The sequence below is a fragment of the Pantherophis guttatus genome, chromosome 4 (assembly GCF_059756535.1).
Source record: "Pantherophis guttatus breed Tessera chromosome 4, ASM5975653v1, whole genome shotgun sequence".
Classification (NCBI taxonomy): Eukaryota; Metazoa; Chordata; class Lepidosauria; order Squamata; family Colubridae; genus Pantherophis; species Pantherophis guttatus.
The window spans coordinates 45,076,335-45,095,993 of NC_142066.1; the positions used below are offsets into that span (position 1 = coordinate 45,076,335).

Sequence of the window (19,659 nt, forward strand, 5' to 3'; positions counted from 1 at the left end):
ACAAAACATTCCATTCTGTTACACACATTCTCACTATTTGAACTCCTGCAAACCTTGAGATAGCTTGAGTATTAGGATCTGTCTCTTGCAGTTAGACAACTGAATTCATTGCTAATGTATTTCAAAAGAACACTAAGGGTTTTGAGCTGCTCCTTGTCTTGAATTGGCAAATCTGAGGTTCTATTACCCCTCTCAGTGGACATGGCCAAAGTAAAAAGGTTAGCAAAGGTAAGGCAAGACAATATGGTTTAATTTCAATTAAATCAAATTAATAAAATGCAATTACTATGAACACTTCCTTTTTGTATTTGAGTTCTCCTTCCAGAGTCAAAACTGCAACTGCTCTTGAAAGGACTCTGGGAGATCTTATCAAAGGCTATTGAAAGGCATAGTTGTGTATCATGATACCTACCACCACTCCAGTCAGAAATCATCATGGTATCCCTACTGTTACCAAAATGGCATAAGAGATCTCCACATTCTTCTAATCTGCTGAGACCTTCTCTCATCTCTGAATGAAGTGGAATTTACATCCGGCTTTGGCTGGCCTGCCCAAGCACACAGCTGCCATTAATCTGTATAAGCCCTTACTGTATACTGAATTATTAATGAGGGCTATTAGGCTGGTGCAAGGACAGCAGCACATTCATGGAAGGAAAATGAATGGGCCACGACCACAGGGCTGAGTTTTTCAGCCTAGAACAAGAGATTAACTAAGCCTTATTCCTTGTCACGATGATAGCACCTGAATACTATATAATAAATAATTAAACCTTTCACTGCCAAAGATCCTGGGACCCGTAATGATAGCAAATCTCAATATTCAGAAAGGCCTTGATTCCACTTCCCACTTCACTCCAATCCTTAACTTTTTAAAATGTTAAAGAGGTTATGGAGAACAACCTGCTCCAAAGCAAAATGTTCCTAGCAGAAACTTGGTCAATTAAACCTGATAGGTGCCTACTGATGAGGAAATCATTTGTTCCATTGGTAAATAAGCAGTTGAACATATATGAACATGTATATGCTGCATACTGTATGTATATATTTAGTAATGGAATCTTAGCTAATCTAACAATTGTACACTTGCTTGTGGGTATATCTATAAGTCAAATTATAAATATGAGGGGGGGATCAGAAATTTGCCTTTTGAGGAATTGTTTTGGAAGGTTATGAAGCAAGTGACAGCTTTTAGGTTTAAGTGGAATTTCTGTCACTAGAAACTTTGAGTGAAATTTAAGACTGAGTTCTTGTCACTGCAATTATTTACACTAAACAACAAAAAAAGAATAATTCTTAAATTATTATTCTTAAAATATTGTCAGATAAATATGCAGGCCTAATCAACTCTTAACTGCATTCTTACATGCATTTACTTGGAGGTAAATTGCCATCTATCTAATGGTACCATCTTCTGATCAGAAATCAATCTGTGCGTAAGGATCAAAAAAAATTTAAAAATCTAGCTGACTTCTATTTCAGCCTTGGAACAAACTTTGTAAATTGATCTCTTTAATTTTTCAGGGTTCTGGAAACTCCATTCATCTCACTATTTTTTGGTATTTAATAAACATATTAAATATATTTATTAATAAACATATTTTCCAACTATGAATGTTGCTATATTTTTATTATGGTCAATAAAGCAACTTTTCCCCCCTGAATCCTTTCTAACTTAAGCTTCATCATTTTTCATTACTTGGGAGGAAACCCTTAGAATGGTTTATTTATTTATCTTTCATCTGTTACTTTCTCTCTCTTTTTTTCTGTCTTGATAATATTCCCCTTGGGTCCATGGATTCCAAGCCAGAGATTTCCATTTTGCAAAACTTATGAACATCTCAGAGCCACAAGGACAACACCAAGGTTAGCTGTATGCAATGCTAACATGAAACAGAAGCACATGTGTTTGTCCCCACCACCGCCCACACACATTATAGTGCAGCATTCAATGTGGTAGACAAATGTGGGAGTTCTCGTGTGGTAGACATAAATCTGTAGTTCCAATGTGGTAGACAAATAATTAATCTGTTAATAGTAAGCTTTCCTCCCACCCATATTCTCAAATAGCTCTCCCAGATGAGGCAGGAAATATTGCCATCCAGTAACATTCTGGAATTTGATGCTAAAATGAATAAGAAAAAGAAAGAATCAGTTTTCCTTAATTCAGTAAGAGTTAAAGCAGTGGTGAAATTCAGCTGGTTCTATCCGGATCGCGCAATACGGTAGCACCAGCGGCAGGAGGTTCTGCCAAGCCACTCAGACATCATCACATCCCGTTTTTGACCCTCTGCGCATGCACAGAGGCTCTGCACATGCGTGGAGGAGGCGTGAGCGCTCACATTTGCGAACCAGTAGCGAAGGTAAGTGAATATCACACCTGAGTTAAAGTACTCAATCTGTACTCATAAAACCTAGCCAAGTGCAGTGGTTGGGGCTGCTATTGACCAGCATCTGGAAGCTACAGGAAAATGAGGCAAACATTTATGTATGCTCCTCAAACTATTATACATCTGCTCCATAATGTCTACTGAGATTCTCAGTTGTCAAGATCATGTTTAGGACAATCTGCTCCATAGACTGCACTGGTTGCCAATATGCTTTCAGATTCAAGGTGCCAATGATGACCTATTAAACCCCTAATAGCATGGGACCAGATTATCTGAGAGATTGACTCTCTCCAATTATACTTACCCACCCCAGTAGGTCCAGCATGTCCAGCTCCTACCTGCTAGAAAATATCATTTTCTAGCAGGTAGGAGAGGTAGCAGGGACACAAGAAGACAGCATTTTCTGTCACAGCATCCACCTTTTGGAACACCATCCCTCCAGAGATCAGACTGGCCCAACCCCACTGGACTTCCATAAGGCCTCAAAGGCCACCTATGGATGTGCTACCATCGGGCTTGAGAATCTGAGGTGCGATAAAACCTATGCAGTGATTGTGTTGACTGTCAATTCTTTTTATACTCAGCTATAGGACACGGTGGCTCAGTGGCTAAGATGTTGAGCTTGTCGATCAAAAGGTCGGCAGTTCAGCAGTTCGAATCCCTAGTGCCGTGTAATGGGGTGAGCTCCCATTACTTGTCCCAGCTTCTGCCAACCTAGCAGTTCGAAAGCACGTAAAAAATGCAAGTAGAAAAATAGGGACCACCTTTGGTGGGAAGATAACAGTGTTCCGTGCACCTTTGGCATTTAGTCATGCCAGTCACATAACCACAAAGATGTCTTCGGACGGTGCTGGCTCTTTGGCTTTGAAACGGAGATGAGCACCACCCCCTAGAGTCAGGAACGACTAGCACATATGTGCGAGGAGAACCTTTACGTTTTATAGGTTCTGTTCCATAAGTTTTATACAGTTTAATTATTTTTTTTAAATGTTTAAAGTTGCATTTTGCTATTTTTTTCAGTTTTTTAATTACCCAATCATACATTTGAGGTTTGATGTGGATGGCTATATGCATTGAAATAATTAATTAATTAATTAAGTATGAGGAGTGATGGAATCATTAAATCCCAAGTCTAAAATTTCCTAACTCATTGCTGTCTTGACACTTTGGAAAATTATGAGAGAGGCAATCCAATTTCTCTTAGTAGTACTTGCACAGTGGTATATGATTTCTGCAGTACTGTGTAACTTTGTTTTAATTATTTATATTGTTTTCTTTATATTTAGTAATACAATGATAGTTATTGTTCACATACCTCATGTATGCTGCCCAGGCTGAATCTTTCTCTCTCTCTCTATGTCTCCCTCCCTCCTGCCCCCCCCTCAATTGTAAAATAAATTCTAAATGAGACATAGATGATGTTTTGAAATCACCCAGCTCAAGGAACTGTTTTTGGATACAGCTATGTGTTCTTCTAGAAAAGTGCTAAATGGGCATCTGAGCCCTCTGAGATTTGACAAGAACCTGAGACACAAAACCAATTTGCTTTGTATTTCTTCCCAGCCCCCCTTGGCTTGCAAAACATGCCACTAGCTTCTCTACTTTTTTTTCTTGCACTGTCAAATGCCAATACAGCAACTCTTCCAAGGTCAGATTCTTGGTTGGTATTTGATATCCTGCATCTCTGCTATCCTTCCATGTTGAGATTAAGTAGCAGCCATTGATTTTGTACAAGAAGGTTATTTTTAGCTATTTTAACAAATGCTGTGAAGAGCAGAAGAGACTTTAGATTTCCTCCACCCAGCCCTCTCATTGCCAAGGTCCTCCATGCATTTGAAGGTATGGAAGCAGAGCCTGCCTGGTCCAGAATAAGATTTCCTAGAATTTTGCAGAAAAAGGCTTGCTCATATTTAGAGATAAGCTCCAAACAGAACCAGAATCAATTGCTTAATTTCTACATGTGCCCCGGAGTCTCCAATAGGCTGATTATGGGGGAAAGAAAATAACTTTGATTTTTTTAAAAATAATGGATGTAAGTGGAGAAATATCAGGACATAAAAGAGATCCATCAGAGGAGGACATTAGTTGAGCTATTGCACCAGGATCTAGTCTAAAAACCCTTTCCTGCTTGCATCTAACCATAATGCCTGCCCAGGTAACTATTAATGCTTTCTCCCAAAACTTTCTATCTTGTTCCCAACCCATATTTAAGGCAGCCTAAAGCCACCTTTAGCTATTCCAATGTTAAAATAGGGTATCTTCCTTTAATGAGCCAATATGTTGTGGCAATTTTACCATGTTAGATTTCGACAAAATTTACCATTTTGTTTAAGACACTGTCAGGTGATCCTTAGGGGGAAGGTATCTGCACAGAATCTCTTGGCCACTTTTGACTGGTTGTGGTATGCTTTGGTTCCTGGCCACTTTCCTCCATGGTTTCAAACTTGGCTGTCTCCCTTTACACACAGATATACAAATCTAGATCAATCTGAACGGAAGCAAGTGGATGGTAGATGGAGAAGATGGAATAGGACAGAGTGAGGTGGATTTCTCTCTCTCTCTGCTGCTTTATGATGTAACTCTGGCCCCATTCAGGGTGCCTGATAGGTGCTATTTGGAATGCAGCATTAAATTGTGTTCAAAAAGCAGCCTAAACAATTACTGGGGAGTTGGATGTGGGATTGCATAATGAAGCACCAGAGAGAGGGGGTGCTTATGCGCTTTCCCTCCCTGCCAACTGTTTTTGAAGCTGCTCTTAGCACCGGTTTAGCACTCTTCCAGAAAAATATTAAATAGACCCCAAGCTACCCAATGGGTTGCTGTATGCGGAGCAAACTGAAGGAGGGAGTATTAAATACCTTATTTTTCTTTCAGCCTCTGAAGCACAGTTAAGGTTAATTCTAAGACATAAACAGAAATATATAACTGTTTTGGAGAGGTATGTACTTTAATAAGTTTCACAGTATCCCACCCAGAAAATGAAAGGCAACATAAAGCAATAACCGCAGTAATACTATAATTATTCCTACTGCTCTTGGAGAACCTCCAAAGCCTAAAACTAAGCATCCTGCAGAAGCATTAACATACAATTTCCTGAATGGATTACTATTCTGGGCCTAAGAGAGAGTTTTAAATGTGTTTTCATTGATTTATTTGACTTCTATCTTATAGTCCATAGGAGTTTGGAGTAGTATTTTACTCTGGCAGAAACTCCACAAGAATGCCGAAGTGAATGAAAACAGGGCATATACAATCCTAGTTGACATTTGAACCTAGGTTTCTTGGTTCAAGACACTAAGGATGTGATATTGTAGAGGAGAACCTCTACAATATCCTTGCAACATGTTTCAAGGATACTGCAAGGTCATGTTCTTGGTTTCAGATATATAGTACTGCAAATATAGTATACAGTGTGTAATAGATTATATTTTTTAAAAGAAACTGAAGCAGAAAGAGATTTAAATATGTTATACCCAGGGACACACTATGGTAAATGGTATTTCTAAAACAATAACACAAAAGTGCAACCTAATAAGGAGTTTAGATGAAAACCTTCCAGAGAAAAAGGAGCTGAACTATTTGGACTGTCTTTTTTAAAAAACAAACAAACAAAAAATGGCCAGCTTTTTGATATTTTGTGGAGGAAAATGACTTCCTGAGAATGAAATTGAAATGAATTACTCAGAAGATCCCTTCTGAACGTGATGGGAATCATAAACGTACATATTCAAAGAATTTTCATAGCAGTTATGGAATAACTCAGTTACCAAGAAAATTGAAGACATCAGAGGTATCTGCGGGTAATCAAACACAGATTCAGCTTTGTGCTGTTAAAATCCTGAAGGATCAAATAGCATGATTGCTAAACTAGATAAATGTAGATTTAGAGTCTAAAAAGAGCACAGTTTAAATGTTCTGAACTATGCTAATATGTCAGGTTGGTTCCTCAAAGGTGCTTAATATTGGCCGGCAGGAATCCTGGCTATACCATTAGAGAAAGTTAGGCAATTCTTCCAAGAAGAATCAGTGAAGATGAAAGAACCACAGCAGCAGCCTTTAAGAACCATGTGTACCAGGCCATCAGTTCTGGCTTTCTAAGTTAGAACTGGAGACTGCTGTTCTATCACCATAAAGCAAGATTCCTCAATTAGAAGGAATGATACTTTTTATGAAGGCTCTGGTGGACTGGTGCAATACAAGTAACCTGGTTCTAAATGTTAATAAAACAAAGGAGATCATTGTAGATTTTAGAAAGAACCGGCATGTTTATACTCCATTCAGTATTAAGAATGCATCTGTAGAGGTGGTCAACAGTATTAAGTATCTGGGGTGCAGAAACTAACAATGTGAACTGGTCTCTCCACACGTCATCCTTTGTGAAGCATGCAAACTAGTATCTGCATTTCCTGCGTTGGGTGAAGAGAGAACATGTTTCTCCTTCTGTCCTGGCCACTTTTTACAGAGGAATGATTGAGAGCGTTTTAACAAACTGCATCACTGTTTGGTTTGATGGCAGCAGTACCTCAGAGGGAAAGTCCATTCAGAGAGTGGTAAGGACAGCCGAGATGATTATAGGAAACTCACTTCCCGTCATTCAGGATGCTGCTTATAAGCGCTATGTGCTTAGAGCTCAAAGCATTGTCAGAGACCCCACACACCCACTTTACGAGTCTTTTTCTGTTGCTCCCCTCTGGGAGGAGGCTTCAAAGTATTTCTAGGAGAACTACCAGATTCTGTAACAGTTTTGTTCCCTATGACATCCGTCTGGCAAACTCGCAAGATTCGTTTCTCTCACCATGTACATGTATACATCCGAACTAGACTGTGTTGCTTCTCCATGTCATATAATATATGTGGGTATATGCATAATTTTTTATTTTTGTTTATTTATTTATCTATTCATTCATCATTCATTCATTCATGTTTATGTAGTGTATATTAGAGGTGGAGACCCTTTGAGGGCTGTATGCAATGAAATTTCATTTTAATGTGTGCCAATTAGTGTACATTCAAAGTGACAATAAAGTTAAGGTTATTCTATTCTATTCTCCTTTAACACAGAGACCAAACTTTGTTTGTTTGTTTGTTGCTTTATTGTTATCATGTGTCCTACCCTATGGAGTCTTCTAAAGAAACAGTTCTAGCATTGTGAAAGTGTCTTGGAAAAATATTGCTCTATCAAAATGGGGAATTGTGACATTTAGGAATGTACAGGTACTCCTTGACTTACAACAGTTCATTTAGTGACCATTCAAACAGCCCTGGAAAAAAGTGACTTATGACCTTTTTTCACAGTAACAACCATTGCAGCATCCTGATGATCACGGGATCAAAATTTAGACACTTGGCAACTGACTCATATTTATGATAGTTGCAGTGTCCCAGGATCATGTGATTCCCCCTTTGCGACCTTCTGACAAGTAAAGTTAATGGGAGAAGCCAGATTCACTTAACAGCCATGTTACTAACTTCACAGCCGCAGTGCTTCATTTAACAACTGTGGCAAGAAAGGTTGTAAAATTGGGCGAAATTCACTTAACAAATAACTTGCTAAGCCACAGAAATTTGGGGCTCCATTGTGGTCGTGCGTTGAGGGCTACCTGTATAGATTTCTCCAAATTTGTCTATCTTAAATAATCTTTATTTGCAGGATACTGGTTGTAGTGATGCAACCTCCTTGCTCAGGATAAATTTGTATAAAAAATAACTTATTTGATGTCCTTTTTGGGCTGTTGGGTTGCTTAGTGAATATATGTTAATATTATTTATAGGCAGAGAAATTGTATTGGAATGACCAACAAGATAACCAAAATATAAACATCTTGCATGCCATTATTTATCTAAATTTACTGGAGAAGTAAATGTGATATTATTTGAATATACAATTAAAAACAACCTGCAATGAGAGCAGTTGCTGCTTTGGTTAAGAAAAAACAATTTCCTTTGCTATTTACTACTGCACTTGGGTATACAAAGGCTCTGATTATGACCACTCATTCAGTGACCATTCAAACGTACAATTTATTTATTTATTTATTATTTATTAGTCATATTTCTATGCCGCCCCTCGCGGCTTACACTAAAGACAGTATACTAACTAGCATATTGCCCCCAACAATCAGGGTCCTCATTTTACCCACCTTGAAGGATCAAAGGCTGAGTCAACCTTGAGCCGGTGAGATTTGATCCACTGATCTGCTGAACTAACAGTCAGCTGAAGTAGCTGCAGTACTGCACTCTAACACTGCGCCACCTCAGCTCTTATTGTTGCTCTCTGTTCGACAATGATGTTGAACAAGTGGTAGTCCTCAAAGTTCTGGCCATCACAGTGTCCCTATGGTCACTGGTACTTGGCTACCTCAATTGTAACATCCCAGAGTGAGCCATGGTCACATGATCACAATTCCTGAAATTCTAAAGCAACTAATACTTGATTCATAATAAATAGATTTACTCAGGAAAGCAGTTTATCTACTAATTCTATGGAAGGATTAGTGAAAGTAATTTTGTAATTAAAACGTATAGGAAAATCAGTGACATTTGTCCTAAGACATGTACATACAATAAAAATATATTTAAAAGCAGATTATTTTATGGACTTCAATTTTTAATTTCATAGAAACTTCTTACATTTCCCTCCCCTTAAAAAAAAGAACTTAAACTGAAGAAAGAATGGATATTGTTTTTCACTGTTTAGTTAAACTCTACCCAATTGTCACAAAGTAAAATTCACTGACAAAGGCAAAATCAATATATCTGTAACTTGTTACCTGAACAATTTAAGCAGGGTTCCCCTGCTTAAAGGTGCTTAAAGGCACCTTCTAAAATGAGTGGACTAATCTGTGATTATGTCCAGCCAAAGTGCTAATGATCATGAAACCTAAGCATGATGTGGATTGTAGCTCCACATAATGCTTTTGACTCCAAATTCATTTTACCGTTAACTTTATGTTATGTTTAAAAACTTCACTCTATATTTTCTGTTATATAATTAGTTAATCATGCAGCTAATCTTTCTACCTAATTAAATAGAAAGGTAGAATATAAATCAGTTTAATAGATAAAGGAGATGGAAAGTATTAGCCTAGAAAAAAACTACATTAAAGTTTTTTAGAAAGCTATTACTTGTTGGGCTTCCCCTTTGCCTTCAAAAAGCATGCTTAAAAACAGGTTCATACCCAAATGGACATGCAATTTTAATCTTCTTCTGAGTACAAAGGAGAATTATTTTCTTAAGGATGTTCATGACAATGCTCATATGTTCCCAAGGCACTAAAGCCCTTAAGGTTTCTCAGTGGTCTTTGATAACTTTGATTATGATACCCTGTTTCCCCCAAAATAAGACATCCCCTGATAATAAGCCCAATAGGGCTTTTGAGCGCATGGCAATAAGGCCAAGCACTTATTTCAGGATTCAAAAAAAATATAAGACAGGGTCTTATTTTCAAGGAAACACAGTATCATGCTGATGACCTTTTCATCATCAGGTGACTGGGGACCTCTCCTTCCCCACTACCAGCTAGAACTACCACCTGAAGGCGTACCCTCAATCCTTCCCCTCCCCACATGGTCCAGTAGGATATAATGGTCACTGATCATAATTGAGCCTCCACTCTGCCTTTAAAAGAAGTCTTCTTTGACCTGAGTGATCCTTCAAATACTGGGTTAATCAACTGATCCAAAAAGTTGCATACATTTCAGGCACAGAGCTCACTACTACTTTTAGACCAATCTGTTTTTCCAAGTTCAGCCTATGCAAGAGAACTGTCCCTATGGAGGAGTATAATGAAGAGAAACCTTGTGAATGCTGAGTCAGTACTGAAAGAAAAAAGGGTGAAATAAGTGCAGTGTACTTACTACAATACTAATAATATGTTACTTACTGTCCAGGCAAGGTTCACAAACAGTTTGGCTTACTCCACAAGGTTGGGCAACTCCTTCCCCAGAGTTACAGGCTCGACAGCATTCCCCACTGGCAGTAAATTTCCCTGTGGTGCACTGTTCCTTGGTGCCTGCTGAGCCCTAGGACAAGAGAAAAAGCAGAACACAAATGATAAGATCACTTCTAACCCTGGATGCAAAGATACTCCCCAAAACACTGCTTTTTGCTACAAACAAGCTCCAGGACTTGGCCAAGAAGATTCATCAGATTGGCAAATAAAAAACAAACAATTTTATGCATTGGCTCATTGGTGTGGAACCAAGGAAATGTACTTACTTGAAGATTTTTTTCCTCTAATGGGCTTCATGAATCCCAAAATTTCCCAAAAGGGAAATTTTTCAAACTCTCTATGCTGTCACTAAAGGAGGATATTTGTAACTCATGGTTGAAATGAGGGGTGCTTAGTGCTCTCTGAGCTTGATTGTTTTCTTGCAGATGTTTCATCACCCGAACTAGGTAACATCTGGATAACCTCCTCAGAACACTGATGATGTTACCTAATTTGGGTAATGAAACATTTGTAAGAAAACAACCAAGCTCAGAGAGCAGCAATGACCTCTCATCTCTATTCTCAGAGTTGCAATCTATTGAATAGATTCCTGGTGAACCTTCATTATTTGTTAGACATTTCTTAGATAGGGCTAAAGCTACAAATTCATTCTGTAGATAACATGAAGGTGAGAAAATTATTATGTAGGCAACATTTGAATTTGAGTGAAGTGCCATAAAATTTATGTTTAGAATTGTTTTGTTGGAAAGTCGTGGTGACTTGGTGAGAAGACTAATTGTTTGACCTAATGTAAGATAATTTTAATCAGATATTGAGTTTATCTTGGTTGATATTCCTACATTAGAAGCAAACAGAAACCCAACTGAAAGTCTACATTCTTCAACAAGGTGCAATCCAGATGTGCTGCCCTACAATTTTCACATTTCCAGTACAGTCAAGCCAAAGTCTTCTGTGAACTGTGGCCTATGGCAATTGTACTACCGCATATCTGGAAAGCATCCATCTGGGGAAATCTGTTTTAGTCCTTTAAATCAACTAGGACATTTTAAAGAGTAACCAGTCATGGCCATTGGTCAGATGGTAATCTAGAAAGTACATGTAAACAGCCTTGAATATTTTGAGGAGCAAGATTTCAAACTTAATGTATAAAATCCTGTGCAGCATCTACAACATTTCTATATACAATTCCCATATTACACAGGAAGGTTTTAGTGCAGGATATGATCACCAACTTCAGAGTAACAATGTGAACTTGTCATTTTTATCTGAACAAAAGGAGAGCATAACTTTAAAGCTTTAGGCTCACATTCAGTGTCCAGAAGCCCATCCCCAAGATGCCATTAAACTATAAATGTTGACATGATAAAAGAAAAGCACAGGTACAATAAACTATTTATTTATGTGTTAAATGTCTATATCATCACAACCTAAATCACATCTGGAAGTCTACTGGCAGCTAATGCAGGGTAAATATGATTCTGGCACCTAGTACCAGTTGGTAAATAGACTAAAAATGACTATGGTAGGTATTCATTTTGCCTAAACTGTGGTATCTGGTAGATCATTAAATGCAGCCCCATAAGGATGCATTGAAAAAATGCTCTGAGTTTCAAAATCCTCTGAGTGCAGGAAAAGCTCAACAGGTGTCCCATTTGGAGCCAGGCAAAAAGTCTCCCAGATACCTTCCACCTGTCCATATAGCAATAGCTATTAGTCCAAGAGGATCCCCCAAGTTGCAAACCTGCTGCTTCAGGGGCAATGCCACTCCCTTGAAAGACCACACATGAAGAGCCTTGATCAGCAAACAACAGTTCTGTCTTTTGGGGTTCAACATCACCCTATTTCTTCCAATCCAAGCCCCAATAACCTCCGGACATTGGAATAACATCACCAGCTGTTATACAAAACAGCCAAAGAAAAAGTGTGAAGAAAGAACCAGCTGAGGGGAAAAAACAGGGAACAACCCAGAGGCACCATTTCAGAAAACTTTCATCCATGGCAGCATCACTGTCAGATCCCCTGTCTTGAATTCAGCAGAAACACTTGAAACTTAATGGCTAAATACAAATTTTTACTGCATTCTAAAATGATGCCACTTTAGGGAGTCAATTGCCATTTGCCAGCACACTTCTATTATACCCTAGCAATTTAGGTTAGCTACTTCTTTTTCCTGCCCTTCCCATGACTTAACAGATACTTTGCTTTGCATTTCTCATGCTTAATATTAGGCAACAATTTAACTTTGACCTAACAGGCATTCCCGCCTTGAGAAATGTGAGTTCTCAACATACTCCTTTGCATCTTTTACCCCTTCCTCTTAAAGGCATCTGGAAGGATCAGGAACTATTCCTCATACCCTCTGATTCAGAGAGGCAGAAGGAAAATAAGTTTCCTTTCATGTTCCCTGTTGCCATTGCAGAAGGCCTCCAGAATAAAAGCAGCAGGAATGGGTGGCATTTCCCCTTTCCCTTCTGGGTTTCTATCACAGAAGACCCACCTTTTTCAGAAGCCATTGAGATTCTCCTTTTCTCTTTCTAGAAAAAGATACAATTTTTCCAAAGTCAGAACTGAAAAGCTTGGTGTTTATGGTCCACAGCTCTCACCCTACCTGATCCCACGGTTGTCCATACTGCCCTTTTCCTGCAGGAACTTTGTGGTAGAGGGGGCTGATAGTGCGGCAGCTCAATAGAGTGGAATGGCTGAATTGGATACCTAATTTCTGCTTGGAGAGCATAGATTCGAGATTCTAGATAGGTAATCTGTCCATGTAGACTAGTAATTTGTTTACAAAGAGGACAGTATCCAAATTTGAAAAGAATACTGAAAGACAGCTGCAAAACAAGTATTACACTGAATTAAGCCGGTCATTTTGAAATAAAATAAAATCACAATATCAAGCGCACTAACCCTGAATGTATTATTGCTATTTTTGGTTTATAGTTGGGCCGCTACCTTTGTCCTCTGTACTCCCTCTCAGTCTCCCCCACTCACAGCCAGCAGCTCCTCCCACCAGCAATAGATCTATCCCTTATTCACCTAAATTTCTGCTCGTATCCTACACCAACTCTCCTTGCTTGGAATTAGAATCTCTGCCAACTTTCTTATGTAGGCAATCACATAGTTTACAGAGGTGCTTTTGGATGGATTTAATAAAGAATGTGAAATGTGTGCATATCATTTATGGCTTTCTAAGAAGTGGCCTTACAGTGAATCATATTTTCAAATCATTCTTTTGCAATGAGGGAACAAAATGAATCTACCTTGAATAACTCCTTCACTTCTACAGAGACAGAAATAGATTCAATGAACAAATTTTGGATTCTCTGGAGCAGAAGGTAGATTTTGACAGGGAATTAAATGAAATAAATCTTAGATACTTTGCTTTGCATTCCTCAGGCATAATGCTAGATGATAGCAGGCTGTTAATATCAGAATTCTTGCTTTAAGAAAATTCTAGCATGCAATGTACTTCCACAACCACTGCTCACATCCTTTTGCCCAGTAAAATAAATGGAAAATGGTGATCACATTCACCAGCAAAAATTCAATATAGGCCAGAAGGCTATAAGGCTGCTGAAAAGGAGGATATGTATCTTTAGTAAAGCTCCTCTGGAATTGATTTAGATGTCTGATTGTTACATGAATACATAAATGTTTTTTCTTAGGAAAGACGTGAGTCCTTTCTTCACAGATTATATTTACAAATATATTTTAAACATCCCAATCTAGCCTACAGGCTTCTCAAGTTCATGCCAGGTCCAATCTGCATAGCATTTTCATGTTAAGATCAGTCAAAGTCAGGCATTTGCTTCCAACTACTAAGGAAAAAAATGAGATTCAAAGCTGAACAATAGCAACTTTTTCTGAAGTCGACAGAAAATTTATCAATATTAACAATCCTCATTTAAGCACAACATGCAATAAGAAACAAGAACTGATGTAGCCAAGATTCTTTGACTCATCTGAAGACGCAAGAAACAACGGGGCAGCAAAGAAGCCCAAAAAAGGCTAATAAATTACCACAACAGAAGTCTGAATATTAGAAAAACCAGCTAAATTTGATATTAGTAGAAGTTGGGAAGAGGCAAAGGGTCCTCCCTTCCAGATGCATGCTGATGAACTGGGCTTGCAGCTTAATTGGAAAAGAACAAGAAATGCATTAAGAATTAAAGGTTTACTTTGAAAATGATTAGAAAAAAGTGCATCGGACCCCAAACAAACATAGCACTCCCTGCTATTTGCTAAAGCACCCTTACTATTTTTCAGCTGACATTAAAGTTAATGTGATTCTTAAAGCACCTGCTACCTCCCCCCACCCCTCAAGAGCTGAAACCTTAAAAATGTTATAAAGTTTTAATGAATATCAGGGAGGTGCTTTGTTTCAGTACTTTAGAAACATACACAGCCCTAGTAGGAAAGACCAAATTACCCAGTAACATCCAATAAAAGCTAACAAAGATATTGATAAAATCAGAGCAAGAAATCAGTACAGAGAGAGTTCTCTTAATTATTTTTGTAATTTCTTTTGAGCAGTGTAGTAAGAACTTTTTTTTTTTTTTAACCTACAGGTACTTCTGTGTGCATAGAGCTGGGGAAGTAACTGTGATAAATGCCAGATTCATCTGCAGGAAAAGCTCATAAATCTGGCTTGAACTACAGATGTGGCAGAATTAGCTACTTTTTTTTTGTAGGTGTTGAAACTGACAGTGAATTGATTTCTCAAACTGCAGTATGTTCCTTGCTCCCTTGACATTATTCATTGCTGGGCAAAACATAGAAAGTTTCCTTAGGACATTTCTCATGAAATACAGCAGCTCTCCCACTATACAACTGAAAATATGCCTTCCGTAGCTATGTTAGGGATACAATTATGCTTTCTTTGAAGAAGTACTTTTGTCATGATCCGAGTATTGTTAACCATTGTTTACTGAAAATGAAAATGGAAGGATCTATCCAGGGATGAAATTCAACCGGTTCTATCCGGCTCGGGTGAATTGGTAGCAGTAGCTGCGGGAGGCTCCTCCCACCCACACAGACATCATGATGTCACTTTTTTGCAACATTTTAAGTCTCTGCACATGTGCAGAAGGCTTTGCACATGCGCAGACAACGGCGCATGCAAGCACATTTGCGAACTGGTAGGGAAGGTAAGTGAATTTCACCCCTAGATCTATCTTTCAGTGGCTTCTTCCAATAATGTGGTTTTATTATTCTATTGTTCAGTGGAAAATCTCCAGTACAAAATACAACAATGGTATCACTGCCACTTTGCCATTTAATCTCTGTTTAAATTCAAGTGCAGAAGAACTTATAATATTCTGCTAAAAAGATCTTCCATGGTTAAAAACCTCTTACCCCTAGGAAATTTCTCCCAATACATTGTAAAATCTGCTTTCTTGACATTTCAATCCATTACTTCTCATTTTGCTCTCTGGAACAAGAAAGCACATCCTGCTTCATCTTCCATCTGACAGGAGCTGATACTTGTAGATAGCTATCACAGCTCCTGTCATGTGGGCAGACTGTTGCCTTACAATATAATCTTTTTGTTATTGGTGAAAATAAATCCTGCCCCAAAGCTATCATTTATTGCTTGTTTAACTGACATCTCGAATATGGATACACAGAGTTGTTGCAGGTATCTCTTGGCTAGCATCTCTGACATCCCAACTAATACCTGTAATATTTTTGTTGTTTGGAAATTCTGGGAGTTGCTGTCTCAGTATATTTGGATGGCATCAGATTGAGGAAAAGTCTCTGCTGAAGTTCTCCAGGGCTTAAATTCTGAATTGAAATTATGAAGGTCTAAAAAATGCAACGCTTCCCAAACCCCCATCCAAGAAACACATATTCCTGATAGCCGGACTGTTGCTGCATGAAATCTGTCAATGGCTCTTTGCAGGTTCCTCACCTGCACACATCTGCAGCTGAAGGACAGAGTTTGCCCACATGTTTTCCATCCTTTACTTTGTCATTGGAGATACTATCATCGAACATAAACCCTTGCCTGGTTGCCTGTGGAATAACATGGAGGAACAGTTGCAAACAATCACTTTACCAGCCAATATACTTCAAGCATGTTAGAAGTGATATATGGCATCTATGTTGGTCCTCTGAGCCAAGAATGACAGGCAGATCCTCAATTTGAACATGTCAGCCAAAGTGTGTAGATGATTCTGTAACCAAAAAATAATGAAGGTCCACTGTGGAAGAAACTCTTATTGGATCCATGTTTTTATATTTTGAGTAAAAGGTTTATGAAATCAGTGGGGTTCTTTATATATTAACTCATTTTATTGATTTTATTCCAACTCTGTATGATAAAATTTGATCTTTCATTCAGTCCTTTACAGTTTATTTCTTTTGCGACTTTAATAGTTAATTGTGCATTGATTTTTTAAAAATGTGATTCCATAGGAACTTTTGTTATAAAAGATCAGTTATCTGGATTTTTAAAAAAAACATGATTCCGTAGGATATTTTGTTAAGAAAAGCCAGTTACTGAGTTTTTTAATAACAAGTAAAGACATACTACTGTTTCCACATTTTTTCAAAATTGTTTTCTTCCCCTGAAAAAAAAGGCTTCAGCATACTTCCTGCTGGTTAAATTCTAGAAGCATAACTGACTGTGTTAATGCCAAGACTACCCCAAGCATGACACATTCAAAAATGAATATCCACATTTTCAGTGATGTGGAAAATTTAACTTCCATGTTCATTTTTAAAAAAAAAATAATAGTAATGAGGAAGAGGAGAAGTTGAATCTGGAATCTTGCAAAACACTTCACCTTCTGTGTTTTCCAGAAACACCAGAATTACCTCCTTTTCTGTCCCCAGATTGATATTCTTCTGTAAGGGCACATGTTCTTCATTAGATTCATTCCAATATGTTTACTATTAACATGGCTCTTGTTGACATAGGTATTAGCCTCATAAAACATTCTGACAGGTGGAACAAAAGGAAGTCGGAAGAATGAAACATTTGAAGACGCTTTAATTGCTTTTAAGTCGGATTCATGCTTTGTTTGTATGTGCATGCAATGGAATACAAGGAACTGGGGAGATAAAGTTAAATTTCCAAACTGCTTTATTTTGACTTAGAAATGTTCTGTTTATGAATGGAAAAAGTGATACTGGATATCCCGACAAATGACTGATCTAAAAATCCCATCGTTCGTCACTATACACTACACTCAGTGGTGGGTTTCAATTTTTTTTACTACCAGTTCTTTGGGTATGGCTTGGTGGGTGTGGCATGGTTTGGTGGGTGTGGCAGGGGAAGGATACTGTAAAATCTCCATTCCCTCCCCACTCCAGGGGAAGGTTACTGCAAAATCCCCATTCTCTCCCGATCAGCTGGGACTCGGGAGGCAGAGAATAGATGGGGGTGGGGCCAGTCAGAGGTGGTATTTACCGATTCTCTGAACTACTCAAAATTTCCGCTACTGGTTCTCCAGAACTGGTCAGAACCTGCTGAAACTCACCACTGACTACACTACACATAATCACCCTGACTGCTTAAAGGAAGGAACTGAGATTTGCTTCACGTGAGGTAAATTTTCTCTTTTATTTATCTTGATTGGACTGATATCGAAGGCCCCCGACCTTCTTTCCTTCCGCCGCGAGCTGAAGACGTGGCTCTTCCATCAATTAAACTGATCCATTGGGGCTACACTGGTATAATTTTAAATCGTTTTTAACTGGGTTATTGATTTTAATTTTGTATTGTATTGTGATTTGTATTGAAGTTATCATTTTGTAAGCCACCTTGAGTCCCTAGGGAGAAAGGCGGCATATAAATCGCAATAAATAAATAAATAAATAAATAAATATCAGCAGCATTGTTTGTTGTTGAGATTGCAGAAATAAAGCTTTGTAACTTGTTTGCTGTGTCAGTTTTGAAGATGGTTTATTCAGTAGAAAAGGGCATTCTGTACATACTTCTTAACATCAACCTTTTACTACACTTTGTGACTAGAGTGCCTTTTATCACTGAATAAACTAGCCAGCAGCAAGATACCTGAGCTAAATGTGAAGGGTGGTGAATGGGTTGGACTGGAATCCAAATTTATAAACAAAGGATACAGTCCTAAACACCAGAAGATATCTGGATGTACCTTTTTCCCTTTAACCAGTTTGTAGCTCTGTATCAATCAAGCCACTGTATGCATTTGACAAAGTGAACTCAGTTCATAAAAGCTTTTGCTGTTTAATAAAATGCCTTTAATAAAGCAGTCACTAAGCAAGGATTACCTGTATGTAGAGACTAACTGGTTAATGAAGGTGTTTTTGTTTCTTCACGGTGGATCCTGCAATGAGTAGTTCCTCTTAAAGGTTATTATTTCAAAAATTGTTACATTACAGAACAATTCAATTTTGAGTAGTTACCTCTAAAAATGTATTATTTCAAAAACTGTTAAATTACAGAACAATTCAATTTTATGATTATTGAAGAAAATGAAAAGATCTATTTCGTGATGAGGAAATGATATGATAAACCATTCCAAGGAGTAAGCACTGAGGCCACATGATACTTGTAATATTACCTGCTTACTTGAAGAAGTAGCTCCTACTTTTATCTCTGAGGCCTTTTCCAGGTTCTCCCACCTAAAGAAAAGTCAAATAACTGAAGGAGACAGCTTTTTTTTATTTCTTTTTCTCAATGGTAACATTCATTTTGAGAAATATCTTTCTCAGCAGGTCTCATCAGATGCATTAATATGCATAAAAATATAGGTGCAATCCTTAGGTAATAAAAATATTTAAATAAGAGTAAAGTGGAAATGCCAATGAAACCATTTTGCAGTCATGGAAGTGGTTTTGCTCCTAGTTTTATAGATGCAATGTTTTTCATTTGTTGTTATGCCTAATGGTTGTTATGCAGTTTTTCATCCTATGCTTCTGTTTCTAATATTTTGTTTTGTATTGTATTTTTAATAGACTGCTACACCGTCCAGGGAACTACAGAAAAATAATAAATATTTAAAAGAGAAACAATTCCTCTGGAAAGCAGATCACATTGTCCCATATAAACTTGTCTGGATTTGCAGATCCTTAGAATAGGTATATTCCTCTGATCCTTCTTCAACCAAAGCACTGAGACCCAAAGCCAGAGAACTCCGTACCACGGTAGCTTTTTTCATCAATAGGAAAATAACTTCTTAATAGGTTTTCTTCTTTAGAGTTACAGTTGTGTTAATGTTTAATTGAAATTTTAAATTTATATTTACCGACAAAGAAATAAAGGGGTAGGTGGGTAAATTTGTTGGTAAATATAAATTTAACACAAATATAGTTTGTTATGATAGTGACTGCTT

At 37.9% G+C, this 19,659-nt stretch overlaps 1 protein-coding gene across 1 annotated transcript in view; it reads right to left on the bottom strand.

Moving 5' to 3' along the window:
* NGFR (nerve growth factor receptor) overlaps positions 1-19,659 on the bottom strand; it is a 70,451-nt gene that overhangs the window by 41,661 nt on the left and 9,131 nt on the right. The window contains exon 2 of the mRNA XM_034415479.2: positions 10,274-10,412. Within this exon, the coding sequence (XP_034271370.2) occupies positions 10,274-10,412 (139 nt within the window). The remainder of the gene's footprint in view (positions 1-10,273; positions 10,413-19,659) is intronic.